This window comes from Triticum aestivum, chromosome 6A (genome assembly GCF_018294505.1).
Source record: "Triticum aestivum cultivar Chinese Spring chromosome 6A, IWGSC CS RefSeq v2.1, whole genome shotgun sequence".
Taxonomy (NCBI): domain Eukaryota; kingdom Viridiplantae; phylum Streptophyta; class Magnoliopsida; order Poales; family Poaceae; genus Triticum; species Triticum aestivum.
Window position 1 is genome coordinate 67,133,587 of NC_057809.1, and position 14,825 is coordinate 67,148,411.

Genomic DNA, 14,825 nt, shown 5'->3' on the forward strand with positions numbered 1-14,825 from the left:
CTCGGAGATCAGACCGACCACGCGCTACTTTGTTCTCATAAAATTCAAGTTGCTTATCCCACATGCAACATGGTTTTCAAGGCTTCATTTTTCCAAGTACTCCATGACACATCAATAAGCCAAGCGAGGCTATAAAAACCCAACGGGATGAGCACCTTATTTCATTATTACCAACACTCATGCGCTATACGTGGTATACTATACGTTGACTACGTCATTTTCAAGGAGCACGAGTGACTCGAAATTAACTCGAAAGTCAAAGTTGCAAAGCCAAAAACTAGTCGTATACTAGTACATACATCATGCCATTGACTATGTCCGACACCGTACATAGGACCATAGTTTGACTTTTGAAGGAGCACGATCAGGCTCCGGATCAATTTGAAAGTCAAATTTGCGAAGCCGGATACTAGTAGTACTGCTACTTGTATAAACAAACGCACACATGGCATTGACCCTGTCTGCCGTTGTACAAGTATACTACCCCGCTCTGATTATTAGTCCCACTCGTATTTTGGGTCATACTTTGATCTTGACTGTAACTAATAAAATATAAGCTGTAAGTAACAAAAAAAATATCATTGGAAATTACGTTCAAATACGAATCTAACAATATAAGTTTTTGTGTTATGCATTAGCATTTTACTAGCTACGTGCATGATTGAATTTGAACCTAAAAATACTACGGGACTAATGAATCCGAACGGAGGAGAGATACTCTGGAGCACCGGCGTCGGCGGCGTGCAACGGAGAAAAGATCAGCCGCCGGGAGGGGGGGACTCGCGACACGATTCCCACAAACCCTAGGGGCCCAAACGCGAAACGGGCCCGGAACACAGCAAAGATTAAAGGAAAAAGGGAGCCACCGAATTCCGGGAGGAATCGGCGAGGACACTTCCCCCAGCGCCTTTCTCTATCTCTCGCTCTCTCTCCACACCATCGTCGTCTCTTTCCCCTCCTCCTTCCCCTCTCTATTCCCCTGCTCCCTTCACCACCACCACTCCCCACCCACTTCCCACCCATCCCCTCCCCCGCAGTCCCGCCTCCCCCACGCAGCGCCACTCCCCAGGCGGAAAAAAATCCCTCGGATTCCCGCCTCGGACCACGCGGCCCGCCCCGATCGCCGGCGAGCTCCCCGACCCCCGGCGTTTCTCAGGTGAGGCGAGGCGAGGTGGCCCGGAGGCGAGATCCCCCGCCGGGAACGGGACGAGGGGATCCGGCTCGGCTCGCCCGCGGCGGGCGGGCGGTTGTTTCGCTAGGGTTTCTGACTGGAATGCGGTTTCCGTTTCAGGATTCGGAGGTTTGGCCCCCGGAGGAGGAGCGGAGGATCCGGCGCCCATGTCGGGCCACCTCGATCGCCTCGCGCGCCCAGGTGAGCCCGCCCCCGTTAACTTCTTACTCCTGGATTTATCGCGGCGCTGGTTCGATTGCCGCCCGCTTTGGGTTGCCTCGCCGTGCCCGCGAGGCTACCGTGATCCGCGGCGTGAGCTCTGTCCCTTCCTTGGAGGATTGGACTAGCCGCGCCGCCCAGGCGGCTGGCTGCGGGTTCCCCGGGTTCCGACTTAGAATAGTTGTTTTTTCGCCGCCGTCTCGTGTTTGGAGCCGTATGTACGCGCCGGGTCGTAGGATGGGTTTGGCGGCTGCGAGGTGGTGACCTGTTCAATACCTCGTCCATTTGGCCTCATCGCAGGTGCTGCTGCCTGCTGTGGTCATCGTTGGCTGCAGGCGTAGTTCCCTATGCCAGGAACATCCAGGCTAGGTTGGATTTTTGTGGGCGCTTTAAACTTCTTACCACATCCTTGTGTAATTTTCGCCTCGAGGCAAGTAGCTTGTTAGGCTAGAAGGGATGGAATCCTTCTGCTATGAGGAGAAGGTGCCCTGACCTGTCACCTAATTCGTGACCAATAATCTGGTAGACAAGAACACCAGAAAATTTAATGCATAAAGCACATGCCAATGTAGTTTGGTTTCATTTGGTGGAGGACCGGACTTAGACCTTGTAATCAAGAGCACATGTATCTATCCTGTGGGGTTGGACCTTTTCGCTAACATCGTCTCAAAATATCACACCATCAAGTTATTAAGGAGATGGCTAATGATTCCGTTCATTTGATGCTATTATCATTGTTTCTGAAACTTAGCAAGAAGTTGAGCTGCCGGTGTTTATGCTAATTGTAGCTGTTATCATCTGTCCACGTAACGTTATAAACATTGAATTATCTTGTTTGAACCTTAGCTTGTAAGCTGGGTTCATTGTTCAGAACAAAGATATTGCCAAAGCTTATGTTGTTCAAAATTTGTCATGACATTGATCTTTGTTTACTAATTCTAATGCTAGGGTGGGCTTAGAACATTTGATAAACCCAATGTCACAAACCTATGCTCATAAGTATGATGAGTAGTATAATTTAATGTGGCTACTTTCTGCCAAGCAGTCATTGTTGCATCAAAGTAAATTAGTGCTGCAATTTGGAGAACTTGGCATGACCGGTGGCTTATTTACCTTTTTGATGTCTCAGTCTCAGGTTTTGAAGGTTGTTCAAGTCACGATGACAGGAGATCATATGAGAGGAGATCAGATTTTGAAATCTCTGAAGATGAAAAGAAGACAAGAATGGGCTCTTTGAAGAAGAAAGCTATAGATGCATCGAGTAAGCTTAGGCATTCCTTAAAGAAAAAGAACAGGAGGAAGAGTGGCAGTCGGGTTCTCTCTGTGTCTATTGAAGATGTGCGTGATCTAGGGGAACTGGAAGAGGTAGAAGCATTTAGACAGGCGCTAATTTTGGACGAATTGTTGCCTTCAAGGCATGATGACTATCATATGCTGCTGAGGTATAATCCTGTTTATCATGGCACCCCTGTTACATGAGCTTGTCATGTTTCTTCTTTGTTTGCTATATTATCTCACACTGGTGTCTATAAGCTAATTTAAAATGTTTTGTGTTTAGATTCTTAAAGGCAAGGAAATTTGACATTGAGAAAGCAAAGCAAATGTGGACTGACATGCTTCAATGGAGGAAGGAATATGGTACTGATACAATTGTTGAGGTCAGCTAGCTGAAATTAAAGTTCTAATACAGTTCTGTTTTGTTTGACTATAAATAACAGCTGGAGCCACATTTCTCTGTAGGATTTTGATTACACTGAGTTGGACACTGTTCTGGAATACTATCCTCATGGTTATCATGGCGTTGACAAAGAGGGGAGACCTGTTTATATCGAAAGGCTTGGAAAGGTCGACCCTAACAAGCTTATGAATGTGACAACTATGGACAGATATGTAAGGTACCATGTGAAGGAATTTGAGAGGAGCTTCTTGATCAAATTTCCAGCATGCTCTCTTGCGGCTAAAAGACACATCAATTCGAGCACAACAATTCTGGATGTTCAGGGTGTGGTATGTTTCCGAAGACTTAGTCTGCACAACTTGTCCATTTTCGCACAAGCCTGGCAACTAACTAGTTCTAACTCGGTACTTGCTTTGCAGGGTTTGAAAAATTTCAGCAAAACTGCACGCGAATTAATTATGCGACTGCAGAAAGTTGACAACGATAACTACCCTGAGGTCTGGACTTCCACCCTACTCTTGTGATAAGCATAGTTCGGCATTCACATGTTTTATTGTGATTTACTGAGTTAAATATCCACCATTTTCTGTTCTATGTTGCAGACTTTACACCAAATGTTTATAGTCAATGCTGGCCCGGGCTTTCGGATGCTATGGAGCACCGTGAAATCTTTCCTTGACCCAAAAACCACTTCCAAGATACATGTAAGCATTTGCACGGACCACACCTTGCTTTTTTTATGCTGAAGTCACTTGATTTACTAGGTACTATTGTGTTTCGTCAGGTACTTGGGAACAAGTGTCAAAGTAAGCTACTTGAAATAATTGATGCTAGGTAAGTTGCGTTCAGTGTATTGTTCTTGTAATACTTTGACTTGTTTTAATGAATACTCTGTTCTAATTATTTTTCATTTGTGATAATTGATCAGTGAATTGCCAGAATTTCTTGGTGGCACTTGTACCTGTCCCGAATATGGAGGGTGCCTCAAAGCTGAAAAAGGGCCATGGAAGGATGCAAACATACTGAAGGTATGGCCTATTAGGTTCCTGGTAATCATGTATCTATTACTAGTCACTTTCCTTTATTATCTCCCCTTTTAATGTGCTAATTATACGCTGATACCAGAAAGTCCTTAATGGCGAGGCTCAGTGTGCTCGGCAGATTGTAACTGTTTCCAATGGGACGGAAACTATTATTTCTTATCCCAAGTCTAAGTACCAAATGGTATGTCTCACAATCAATTTGTTTGTTCTATGCTTGAGTGATCTATATGCGGGAATATAATTTGTTTTAACATGGAATGCCAGGTACGTGGAAGTGATACATCAACTGCGGAGTCTGGATCTGAAGCGGAAGATGTAACTTCCCCCAAAGCTCTAAGAAGTTACATCTCCCATCCTAAGTTGACCCCAGTTCGTGAAGAGGTCAGTAGTTTAGATTACATTGTGCTATGATGCAGTTGCTTACGAACAAAGAACCAGCCAATTGATCTATCACTCAAATACAATTGTCAATCAGCCTACTCATCAGGGTAGCTGAACTGAAATTTGATGGCACTACTTGTGCTCCAAACCACCAGTATGCGGTGGTTGATCTTAACTATTTGTATAATGACTACATTTCATATAGCAAACAAAAAATTGGAACTGCCTGTCTCCATCAAACAACCTGTTAGGTAGACAAAAAAAGTAGTAGGTTCTAAACAACTAAAACCAATCACTACTCACTTTGTTGCTATCCTAATTTCCTGGCTAGCTGTTTTTAAATTTCCACATGTTAAAAAAAGAATTTACAAGCCCCTTCTCCTTGTTTCTCTGTTACGCATATGGATTGTGTTACACTGGTTTGAACTTGCCTTTTCGCCTTTCAGGTCAAGATGATCAGGGCCACTAGCTTTTCTACCCGTATGCCTGAATATGATGTTCCTGTTGTTGACAAAGCAGTGGATGCAACATGGAAGAGAGAACTGCCTCGGAAGGCGCCTGTCCCGCCCAAAGGTATCTGTTTGTCACTTAATTGCAGGATCTGAAGGCTGTTCTCCGATACTGCCAAAACCTGATATTTTTGCTATTTCTTGAATGTAGACTCTTCTTTGGCTACCACCACAAAGGCATCCAACAGGTCTTTGGATCAGATTATTCCAGCTCTGATGGCTTTTGTGATTGCTATTGTAACGCTGCTTCGGTCAGTTAAAGATGTTGCGACAAAGAGATTGCCAGATAAAAACGAGTCAGACGAACAAAGTTCTGCAGTATATCAAGACTGCATTCCAAAAGAGGAGTTCCGCCCCCCGTCACCAGGTCCTGGGTTTGCTGAATCTGACCTGTTCTCGTTAGTCTTGCAAAGGCTGGCAGAGCTTGAAGCGAAGGTTCATGCGCTTGAAGCAAAACCTTCTGAAATGCCTTGCGAGAAAGAAGAGCTGCTTAATGCCGCTGTCCGCCGCGTGGATGCACTGGAAGCCGAACTCATTGTAACAAAGAAGGTAATTCCATAGCTTGTTGCTCACTGTTTCATTAGAAATCACAACTGGTCATGCAGACATTTGGTTAGTTTAATTAAGAAGTTCACTGGCCAGTCGCTTACCCTGTGTGTTCTCAAAATTCTTCTAGGCCCTGCATGAGGCTCTTATCAGGCAAGAGGAACTACTTGCTTATGTGGACAGGAAGACAATTGCCAAGGCCCAGGTTTGTAATGCATAACGCAATAGTCTTTTCACTGTTTTTCATCTCGTGATCTGTTTCTCATGTGTCATGTCTACCTTCCTGTTGCAGAAAAAGAAGAAGAAGCCGATGTCTTGCTACTAGGACACAAGGAGAGAGAGAGAGAGCCCCCTTTGGTTCCAGTTTTCTTTTCTCTGAGATGCCGGAGATGGCGTTTGAGATGATGTAAACGGTTGATCCGTTCGTTTTCCTGACAAATGTGAAAAGGACAGACATATGGGTTTGTAAATGGACAGAAAATCCTGACATAAATAAAATGTGTTTTTGCGCTGAATCCTGCCCATTTCAGCCTGCCTGTCTTATAAGTACAGGATTGCAGGCAGAATTCTGTTTCTGCAATTTGTTTACTCCAGTTTATCCGTGCCATCACCATCACAAGCCTGACAATACGCAGCTCTAGGCTAGCTGAACTATCTGTAGTTTCATGGGATGCAATTAACCAGGTGAAACAAGACCAAGCATATTGTCCAGCTATTGGCAGATTGTGCCACAATCCTCCTACCCTTGTCCAGCTGCAGGCAGATTGTTGCAAGGCATCACCAATTTTGTGTCATCACGTTTCAGTTACACATCATTCTTCAGAAGCGCAAAACTGAGCAGAGTCTTTATAAAGACAAAACACATACAGTACAATTCTTCTACACACACAAAATATGTTTCGACAAGACGCGATCGGCATAGCTAGGACCTGCTTGCTTGGAGTGCTGCTGCTAATTTCACATGAAACAGTTTGATCTCTGCTTCCAAGATAAAACAAAATTACAAAATCCTGTGGCCTAATGTGGCAGTACCACACACAATTCAGCCTCGGCATTCCAGATTGTATGTATGTATGTATGTATGTATGTATGTATGCATCCTTTTTGCTGCATCCTTCTCCCTTTCTTGCTTTGCTCCCCCTTCCCCCCTGCCTGCGGTCGCCGGTCGTCGTTCGCCAGCGCTCTTTTCTTCACCAACGGAACGGGTTCTGCTGTTGGAGACAAAACTTTAATGAAATCAGCTTATAAGATGGGTGCTACCACAAGCTCAAGCTGACAGTAGCGAGTGAGCGAGAGTGCCGGCATTACCATCCCCTTCTTTTTCTTCTTCTTCTCGATGTACGCCAGCACCTCCTCCTGCTGCCCTTTCGACGTCTCCAGAAGCTGCAATGTTACATGGATCCACCATTAACGGAGACAAGGCTAGACAGGAGTGCTTGCCTGAATCAATGTCATGTGTTGTGTCAGCTTACCTTCTTGGTGGCCTCGAGCTCGGCCTCGAGGGCGTCGAGCCGGGTGGCGGCGGCGGCGAGCTGCTCCGCCTTGTCGGCGGGCATCTCGGTGGGCCGCGACCCGAGGGCGGCCACCTTCTCCTCCAGGTCGCCCACCCGCTTGGCCAGCGCCTCGTACTGCGCCGTCGACACCCCCGCCACCATGACCGGGCCCCCGCCTCCCCCTCCCTGCCCCTGGGCCTGCAGGAGCTTGCGGTTCTTGGCCATGGCCTCCATGGTGGCGATGCCCATGGCCGCGTCCATGGCGCGCTTCGGCGCGATCTTGCCCACCCGGAACATGGCCACCACCCCCATCACGAACGCCATGAACCCCGTCACCACCTGCCGGTCCCCGGCGTCGCCGTGCTTGTACGCGTCCGGCAGCGACGCGTACATATCTGCCACCATGCCAAACACATTCCCACTCTTCGTTCAGAACCACACGCAAACCAACGCCTCATTCCATTAGCTCTATCTGCTTTTTCATGGAGTGTTTGTTTGGTTGAAGGGTGCAAAGGCCGAGCTGACCTCTCGCGATGGCGAGCTTCTCCGCGCTCATCTCGCCGTTCCAGTTGAAATCCATGCCCTTGTCCGCCATGGGGAAGAGCTCGTCGTAGGGCGCGGAGCCCCCCTCGTTACCGGAAGGAGCAGCCTGCGAATCCTGGGTCAGAGATGCAACAGAATTAGGCTACATACATTCAAGTTAGCACTACTACCATGGAAGGGACCAACAATGTTGTCTGGCTCGCTACTGTAGCAAATCCGACAAATGCTAGGTGTTAGACACATTCCTTCACCTTGGCCTCTTCATTTGGCACCTCATGGAGGGGAGCCATATGCGGCGGGTGTTCGACCTTGTCGTGCGCCACCTTAGGAGAGTCGACGCCGTCACGGCGCATCGACTCTTGCTTCTGCAAAGGCGATGTTCGTCAGAGATGCGAGCGATATGTCGGGAAAAAAAGGCTAGGTAAAACCTGCATATATGAGTAGGAAAGCTCGTGGCAACCTTTACAGCCGGCGCAGCATCGTCCTCGGTGATCGTCTTCTCCTCGGCGCTGGCAGGGTCCGAGTTGTTCATCCCGCACCTCCCCAAGCCACATTGCACCATCTGAAGAATCAAACCACAAAATGTTCATGGTACTGCTCAGGAGTGGGTTCAGCTGTAGTAGCAATGTAGCATCACTACTACTTTCACTGGCAAGTATGCACTAGCAAATATTCATTCCCACGCATCGTGTATGAACTCCGATTGTTGGAAAATAACCATTATTAACCTTTATGATTTCAGGGTCCTTCCACGGTCCTTTGTCGGAGCGCATGCAACCTCCGCCCTCGCATACACAAGTGCCCCCAAAGAATTCGGGCAATTCGCTGTCGAACCCCGCAGAACAAGAACAAAAAAAAAGTGAGTTCAACTTCAGCATGCTGCTGATACTAATGCAAAGCAATCTCATTTGAATTGTCAGTGCTGCCAACTTGCAAAATCCTTTTAGAGTTGCTGTATAAAAAGGGGAACTTCTAGGACAAACCTTGGATCAATGACTTCCAGCAACTTGCTCTGGTACTTGTTGCCGAGAACCTAAACCCCGAGGCATGAACCGTGAACAAAAGGGATTATAAATCTTGATCAAGTATATAGATTAGCTGATGACTGACTGATAAAGTACATGAAGTGAAAAGAGATGGGTTACATGGATCTTGGCTGTGGTCTTGGGGTCAAGGAAGGACTTGACGGTGTTCCACAGGAGCCTGAATCCCTGACCGGCGTTGATGATGAACATCCGGCACAGGGTCTGCATCGTCAGTTAAAATCATCAGCCGAGCATCATTTCCTTCCAAGAAGAGATATTTGGCAAACATGTAAATCAATAAATTTTTTTCCCGGAATTCCCTTGTCTAGAGAATTTTCCGTCAAGTACTTCTAGTTGACAACATTGATTTTTATTTTTCCGGGAGCGCACAAATCTGCTAACAAAACAGGCTGACCAAATTGTAGACAGATAAAAAGTACTCCCTCCATAATCAAATATAAGAGCGTTTAGATCACTAAAATAGTGATCTAAACACTCTTATATTTGTTTACAGAGGGAGTACACGATAAAATTGGGTTTAATTCTCAGGTTTACATGAAATTGTCTGTGCCGGTTAGCATTAAGATTTCTGAAAGAGAATCAATACCGAAGCATGGGCCGTCAATGGAGCAGTATCACTGCACACGCATCGGCATATCGTATCATATATATATGGTATACCTCAGGGAAGTTATCCCCGTCGATTTTCTGGAGCTGGCCGATGAGATCCCTCGCAGCCTTGTTGAAGTTCTTGTAGCCCTGCGACATGCCCAACAGTGTCACATCAACTTTTTCTCCAGTGTGGCTGCTAGCTCTATGAAAATGCTGAAGAAACTAGCTAGGCATGGATGATGAGCAGTTAATTAGTTACCACGCCGGAGACGTCGAGGATGGTGGTGCTCTGGTCGACGTGGCGCTTGGCGGAGATGGAGCAGGCCGGAAACTTGAGGGCGAAGGCCCTCTCGAACTCCCTCACGTGGTACCTCACGTAGCGGTCCATGCTGGTGACCTGCAGCAGCTTGGTGGTGTCAATGGCGCCCAGCTTCTCGATGTAGATCGGCCGGCCGTCCTTGTCCACGCCGTGGTGCCCCTGCGGGTAGTGCTCCAGCACCTGCTCCACCTCCTCGAATTGGAAATCCTGCGTGCGTGCGTACCTCGAATTAATAGTTGCATTCATCTCCCATTAATTTTCCGGAGAAGACGGTGATGGATGGGTATCTAATGGAGCACGCTACGCTACGTACTTCCATGATGGTGTCGGTGCCGAACTCCTTGCGCCAGTTGAGCATGTCGGACCACATCTGCTTGCTCTTGTCGATCTCGAACTTGCGGGCCTTGAGGAAGCGGAGCATCATGTGGTAGTCGTCGTGGCGCGCCGGGAGGAGCTCCTCCAGGACCAGCGTCTGCCGGAACGCGTCCACGGAGGCCGCCTCCTTGGCGTCGCGCACGTCCTCGATGGCCACCGACATCACCTTGCTGCTGCGCTGCCGCCCCGACCGCCGGCTCAGCGAGCTGCGGAGCATCTTGGAGGAGGCGCTCATGGCGCGGTGCCGGAGCGACGCCGACGACGCCATGCCGGGCGCCCGCGAGGTCGGGGTCGAGGCGGCGCCATCCGCCGCCGCGTCGGGCGTCGCGGACATGGGGCGGCGGGGGTGTCGGTCGTCGTCGCCTTATTTCGTGGATCGATCACACCGGCTAGCTAGCTAGCGGGGACGGCGGCCGGCCGGGCGAGCGAGCGCCGCTGCACCACCACTGTCCTGAACGATCAACCACCGCCGGCCATCGCCAGCAATTAGTTTCCTGGATCGACGGAGAAGAGATAACAAGAACCGAATTTACACGGATCGACAGGTGAATTACCTACGTACGTACCAGGGAGACGGCCTTGCGGGGAGGGTGAAATGGAGAGGGGAAGAAGAAGGGTGGGGACGGGGAATGGCGAATGCTAGGTAGAGTTCGTTGGTGCATGCATGGCCCCGGCCCGCCATGGGCGTCCCCTTCCCCACGAGGCTCTCCCACTATTTCAGGCACCATGGTAGCTGCACCGCTCCTAACTTTAACTTGGACCATGGCTGTTTTCATAGTTGGTTTATCTAGTTCAAATCACGTTACTAATTACTCTCTCTATTCATAAATATAAGATGTTTTAAGTATTTCAATATAAACTACATACGAACTGAATGGACTGAACAAACACACTAAAATGTGTCCATATGCGCGAACTGAGCATAACTCAAATGGTTAGCTTCCTTATGGTGGAACTAGCCCATCAAGGTTGTCCTAGACTTGACACTGGTGTGTGTGCGTACCTTTATAAAAATGAGTGTATGTGCATGTGTATGAGCATCTGTAATTGTACTATGTAAAAAATATGTCTGTGTACATCCATTCAGAAAAAAGTTAGAACATCCTATGTACTCCCTCCATTCCTAAATATAAGTCTTTTTAGAGATTGACCAATATGGACTACATACGGAGCAAAATTAGTGAATCTACACTCTAAACTACGTCTATATACATCCGTATGTAATTTATATTGAAATCTCTAGAAAGACTTATATTTAGAAAAGGAGGGAGTATATTGTATGTGTGTGTATGTGGGCATCTGTCTAAGTACAACCAATTCAAAAAAAGGTTAGTAGTGTATGTGCATGTATGCCGGCATCTTCTAAATACATCCGACTTAGAAAATGGTTAGAACAATGAAACTCAAAAAAAAAAAAAAAACTAGTGGAACAATCTTTCATGCCTCTCGGGAAGTGATCAAAGTTTTCAAGTGGAAGACATGGTTGGTATTGAGCACGGTTGACAAGAATGTGATGACTCGGAGCTGACTGCACAGCTACGGCGGCACCAGCTGCAGGTCTAAAGTGTCTCCCTGGCGCCATGGGCAGATGTTGCCGTTGGGCTGGCTGGCAATGAAACTAACCTGCGACATCCATGCTACAAAGGCAAAGCCGACGGAGCGTGGGTCGCTCGCAGTACATGTTCTGCGACTCATACAGTAGCTCACTGGTACACTCGCTACAGTTAATAGAAAATTGCCAGCTTCAAAATTACAAGAACCAGCACAAATGTTGTACGCAGTACAATATAAAAATGTAAAATAAAGGATTGCTGGCTAGATTCGTTACTCATGCAGTTCAGTTCAGTGCATCTGTATCTAGAGAAGTTAACTCCTAGTATGAACTTAAAGTTCGAACCCACTCCAAGATTTTCCGCAAAACAAGTTCATGAGCAAACACTGAAAACACCCTAACTTCTTCAGATTCAGTTTATCTAATTCACATCTAGATATTTTTTAAGGATATCACATCTAAGCTCCTGCAAATATATAATGCAGCAACAAGAAACAAAAAAAATAGGACAAAAAAAAGACCACAAATAGAGTGGACATCAGCTTAAATGTGACATAACTATATCACATCTAGATGTGTCCTAGACAGACCCCTCCAGATTTCCTGCAAAATGAGTGCCCCGCAAACTGCCACCCTCAGCTACTACTTGATTGTTAGTCTTAAAAAACCTGAAAATAAAAAATAAATAAACATTAGATACATTTGAATATAAACATATAAACATATAAACAGAACAAGTGGCAGATCAAAAAGAAGAGAAAAAAAATCAGAGTAAACAGAAATGGATTAAGAACACATGTCCCTTTTAAAATGAAGTGAATAGGGAGCTATCATTTTGATTTTCAGGAGAGATACAGAGCATATGAAATAGCAAGTTTCAGTTTCAAGATTTGATCAATCGGTTACAATATTTCAGGAAAAAGAAAAGATGACGGTTATTGGAAATTTCGGTGGAAGGCTAGGCATTCTTCAGAAGTTATGCACTTGATATGTTAAGCATGCCTGCTAGATCAGAACTATTCAGAAGCACTCCTTTAGATAATGAAACATAGTTCAGGAAACACTAATTCTCCTGGATGAAAGGTCCATGCTAAAAGACATAGATAGTTTCCAGCAGCACTTTGTGGTGCTGCCACAAGACTCTTATGCCTGGAAGAACAAGTTCAGTTAGCATTCTACAGAAACATCTGCCATGATTAAATATTTCAGCATGTGTGTGACAAAACAATAAATGACAACACTTGGCATAGACACGCCGAAATGTGATTCTTTTTACCTAGCGCGCATGCCAAACATATTACTAGTGCCAATAAAACATGAACTGGAACTTAACCAATGACATGCTGATATCAGGCAGCACCGCGACAGTATATACTAGCGGTAATTGGCAAAAGGTGCACAAGATTGCTCTTTCAAATCATGAACTGCATGGATTGAGTATGTAAAAAAGAAAACAAACTCCTAAACATGTGAATGGATGACATACAGATCAATGATGGATCAACATAGAAGCATGAGCTAAGAGAAATATAGTACCCAGTGATACATCGACTGGTATCTTGGCACACTTTTCATTTTGTGCGGTGTCTATCTAAACGAACTAGAACATCTGCCAAAGTCTTGCTTTCTGTGTTGTCCTTCTTTCCTGAAAACAAACTCATCTGATCAAGATAGATGAACTTGAACAAATAGTAACAAACTCAGAGTTTGCCCACACCGATCAACAAATCCTATCATTAGGATACTTTAAACAAATTCTGTAGTAGACGACCTGCAAAACAACTTAATGGAAATGCAAAGTACCACATGCGCCTCTAGAGTCTAAGGTGTAAAATAGGGTCTAGCATATTGTACATGTATACGTATTTGTATACGTATGTAATTTTATTTTGATCATCTATATATTAAGACGTGAGGCTGGATGTTAGCCACCCACGCAAAATCCTAAACCCAGTGTTTCAACTTAGTATCAGGTAGGTCAGGCCGCCGCCGCAGGTCCCTCGCGCCGCCGCCCGATCCTCTCTCCGCATAGCCGCCGCTTCCGCTTGCTGCTTCACGTACGAGATTAATCCAGCTAGAGGAATCCATCCAGCTGCTAGCTAGCTAGCTAGCTAGCTTTGCCTGTACGCTGCGCCGCTTCCGATCGCTGCTCCCGCGCGTGTCATCTTCCGCACCGCCGCCGTATCTTGCCTCAGCCGCCGCGGCGTGACGTTCTTCTCCACGCCGCCGCAGCGATGTCGTCTTCCGCCCTCTCCACCGGCCAAACTGCCGGCGCCCTCGTCTCGTCCCCCGTCGCCACGATTCCCGCCGCGCTCACCGTCCCGACGATCTCCGTCCGCCTCGGTCGTCACAACTTCATGCTTTGGGGAGGCATCACCAGCATTGTCCTTGCCGGTGCCAACCTCCACGGACACCTCGATGGCACCAAGGCGGCACCGGCCAAAACACTCGTTGTCGGCACCGGCGGCGCTGCTACCGCCGTCGACAACCCGGAGTACCACCAATGGTGGGTTCAAGATCAGCGCGTCAAGGGGCTCCTTCTCACCTCCATGGATGAGGATATTGCATGCCAACTCATTGGCTACGAGTCGGCGCATGCGGTGTGGACAGCCGTCGCCGCCATGTTCGGCGCCCAGAGCCGCGCCAACGTCCATCACATCCGGCGGCAACTTCAGTCGCTGAGGAAGGACGATCTCTCCGCCGCGGAATACATGCACAAGATGAAGACGCTTGCCGACATTATGGCCGCCGCCGGCTCCCCGATCCGCGATGATGAGCTTATCGATCACATCCTCACCGGCCTCGGCTCCGCCTACAACTCCATCACCGCCTCCTTGGGTGTGAGTAACGCACCCATGCCCTACTCCAGCTTTTACTCATTGGTTCTATCCTTCGAGGCGCTGCAGGCACATCAGAGTGCGGTGGAGGGGTGGACTTCCTTGGCTAACACTGTGACTCGCTCTGGCCCCTCCGGACATGGTCGACGCGCTCCCTACTCGAAGCCCTACCCCTCCCAGGGTGGGGGTCGCCCGACCGATGGCAACGGCCAGCCCGGGCAAGGCCGTCAAGGCAGCAACGGCGGCCGCGACCGCAACTCCTCCTACGCCAGCAATGGTCGGCAAGGTGGCGGGGGTAACGGCGGCAACAACGGTGGTGGTGGCCATCGCAACAACCGCTGGCGCCCCCGGTGTCAAATTTGCAAAAACTGGGGGCATGAGGCCGATGATTGCCGCAAGCGTTATGACCAGGACCACAACTCTCGCTCCGCCAACTCGGCCTCCACCAACACCGTCGACTATCCTTGGGTGCTGGACACCGGAGCTACGGATCACCTGACGAGTGATCTTGAATGCCTCCAG

General features: G+C 47.8%; 2 protein-coding genes across 6 annotated transcripts; one reads left to right on the forward strand and one right to left on the reverse strand.

Annotated features, from left to right (window-relative positions):
* Positions 1-894: 894 nt before the first annotated feature.
* LOC123132078 (phosphatidylinositol/phosphatidylcholine transfer protein SFH6) lies at positions 895-6,062 on the forward strand. 2 transcript variants are annotated; one of them, XM_044551839.1, is made up of 15 exons: positions 895-1,156; positions 1,292-1,372; positions 2,526-2,832; positions 2,949-3,048; positions 3,131-3,397; positions 3,488-3,565; positions 3,671-3,772; positions 3,853-3,902; positions 3,997-4,096; positions 4,194-4,292; positions 4,376-4,492; positions 4,939-5,065; positions 5,153-5,550; positions 5,678-5,752; positions 5,840-6,062. In XM_044551839.1, exons 2-15 carry the CDS (start codon positions 1,339-1,341, stop codon positions 5,870-5,872), a joined length of 1,887 nt encoding a protein of 628 aa, XP_044407774.1. In that variant the 5' UTR covers positions 895-1,156; positions 1,292-1,338; the 3' UTR covers positions 5,873-6,062. The 2 variants fall into 2 exon arrangements, with proteins under 2 accessions (XP_044407774.1, XP_044407773.1); XM_044551838.1 differs by having other exon boundaries at positions 909-1,156; positions 2,520-2,832.
* Positions 6,063-6,373: 311 nt separating this feature from the next.
* On the reverse strand, positions 6,374-10,533 carry LOC123132077 (phosphatidylinositol/phosphatidylcholine transfer protein SFH12). Of its 4 annotated transcripts, none has more exons than XM_044551837.1 (13): positions 10,469-10,533; positions 9,853-10,365; positions 9,480-9,746; positions 9,290-9,367; positions 8,729-8,830; positions 8,567-8,616; positions 8,312-8,408; positions 8,044-8,145; positions 7,835-7,948; positions 7,566-7,698; positions 7,020-7,435; positions 6,856-6,930; positions 6,374-6,755 (listed from the first exon to the last, which is right to left on the reverse strand). In XM_044551837.1, exons 2-13 carry the CDS (start codon positions 10,246-10,248, stop codon positions 6,738-6,740), a joined length of 1,848 nt encoding a protein of 615 aa, XP_044407772.1. In that variant the 5' UTR covers positions 10,249-10,365; positions 10,469-10,533; the 3' UTR covers positions 6,374-6,737. The 4 variants fall into 4 exon arrangements, with proteins under 4 accessions (XP_044407772.1, XP_044407771.1, XP_044407770.1 ...); XM_044551836.1 differs by having other exon boundaries at positions 6,374-6,758; XM_044551835.1 differs by having other exon boundaries at positions 6,374-6,773.
* Between the last annotated feature and the right edge of the window lie 4,292 nt (positions 10,534-14,825).

What these genes read in the sequence shown, in the direction of transcription:
- LOC123132078 (XM_044551838.1), top strand. Translation starts at nt 1,339, where the DNA reads ATGTCGGGCCACCTCGATCGCCTCGCGCGCCCAG. An exon ending in CGATCGCCTCGCGCGCCCAG is followed by an intron (nt 1,373 to 2,519) that starts GTGAGCCCGCCC and finishes TTGATGTCTCAG; the next exon opens with TCTCAGGTTTTGAAGGTTGT. An exon ending in CTTGAAATAATTGATGCTAG is followed by an intron (nt 3,903 to 3,996) that starts GTAAGTTGCGTT and finishes ATAATTGATCAG; the next exon opens with TGAATTGCCAGAATTTCTTG.
- LOC123132077 (XM_044551834.1), bottom strand. Translation starts at nt 10,248, where the DNA reads ATGTCCGCGACGCCCGACGCGGCGGCGGATGGCGCCGCCTCGACCCCG. An exon ending in GCACCGACACCATCATGGAA is followed by an intron (nt 9,747 to 9,852) that starts GTACGTAGCGTA and finishes GCACGCACGCAG; the next exon opens with GATTTCCAATTCGAGGAGGT. An exon ending in ATGCTGCGCCGGCTGTAAAG is followed by an intron (nt 7,949 to 8,043) that starts GTTGCCACGAGC and finishes TCGCCTTTGCAG; the next exon opens with AAGCAAGAGTCGATGCGCCG.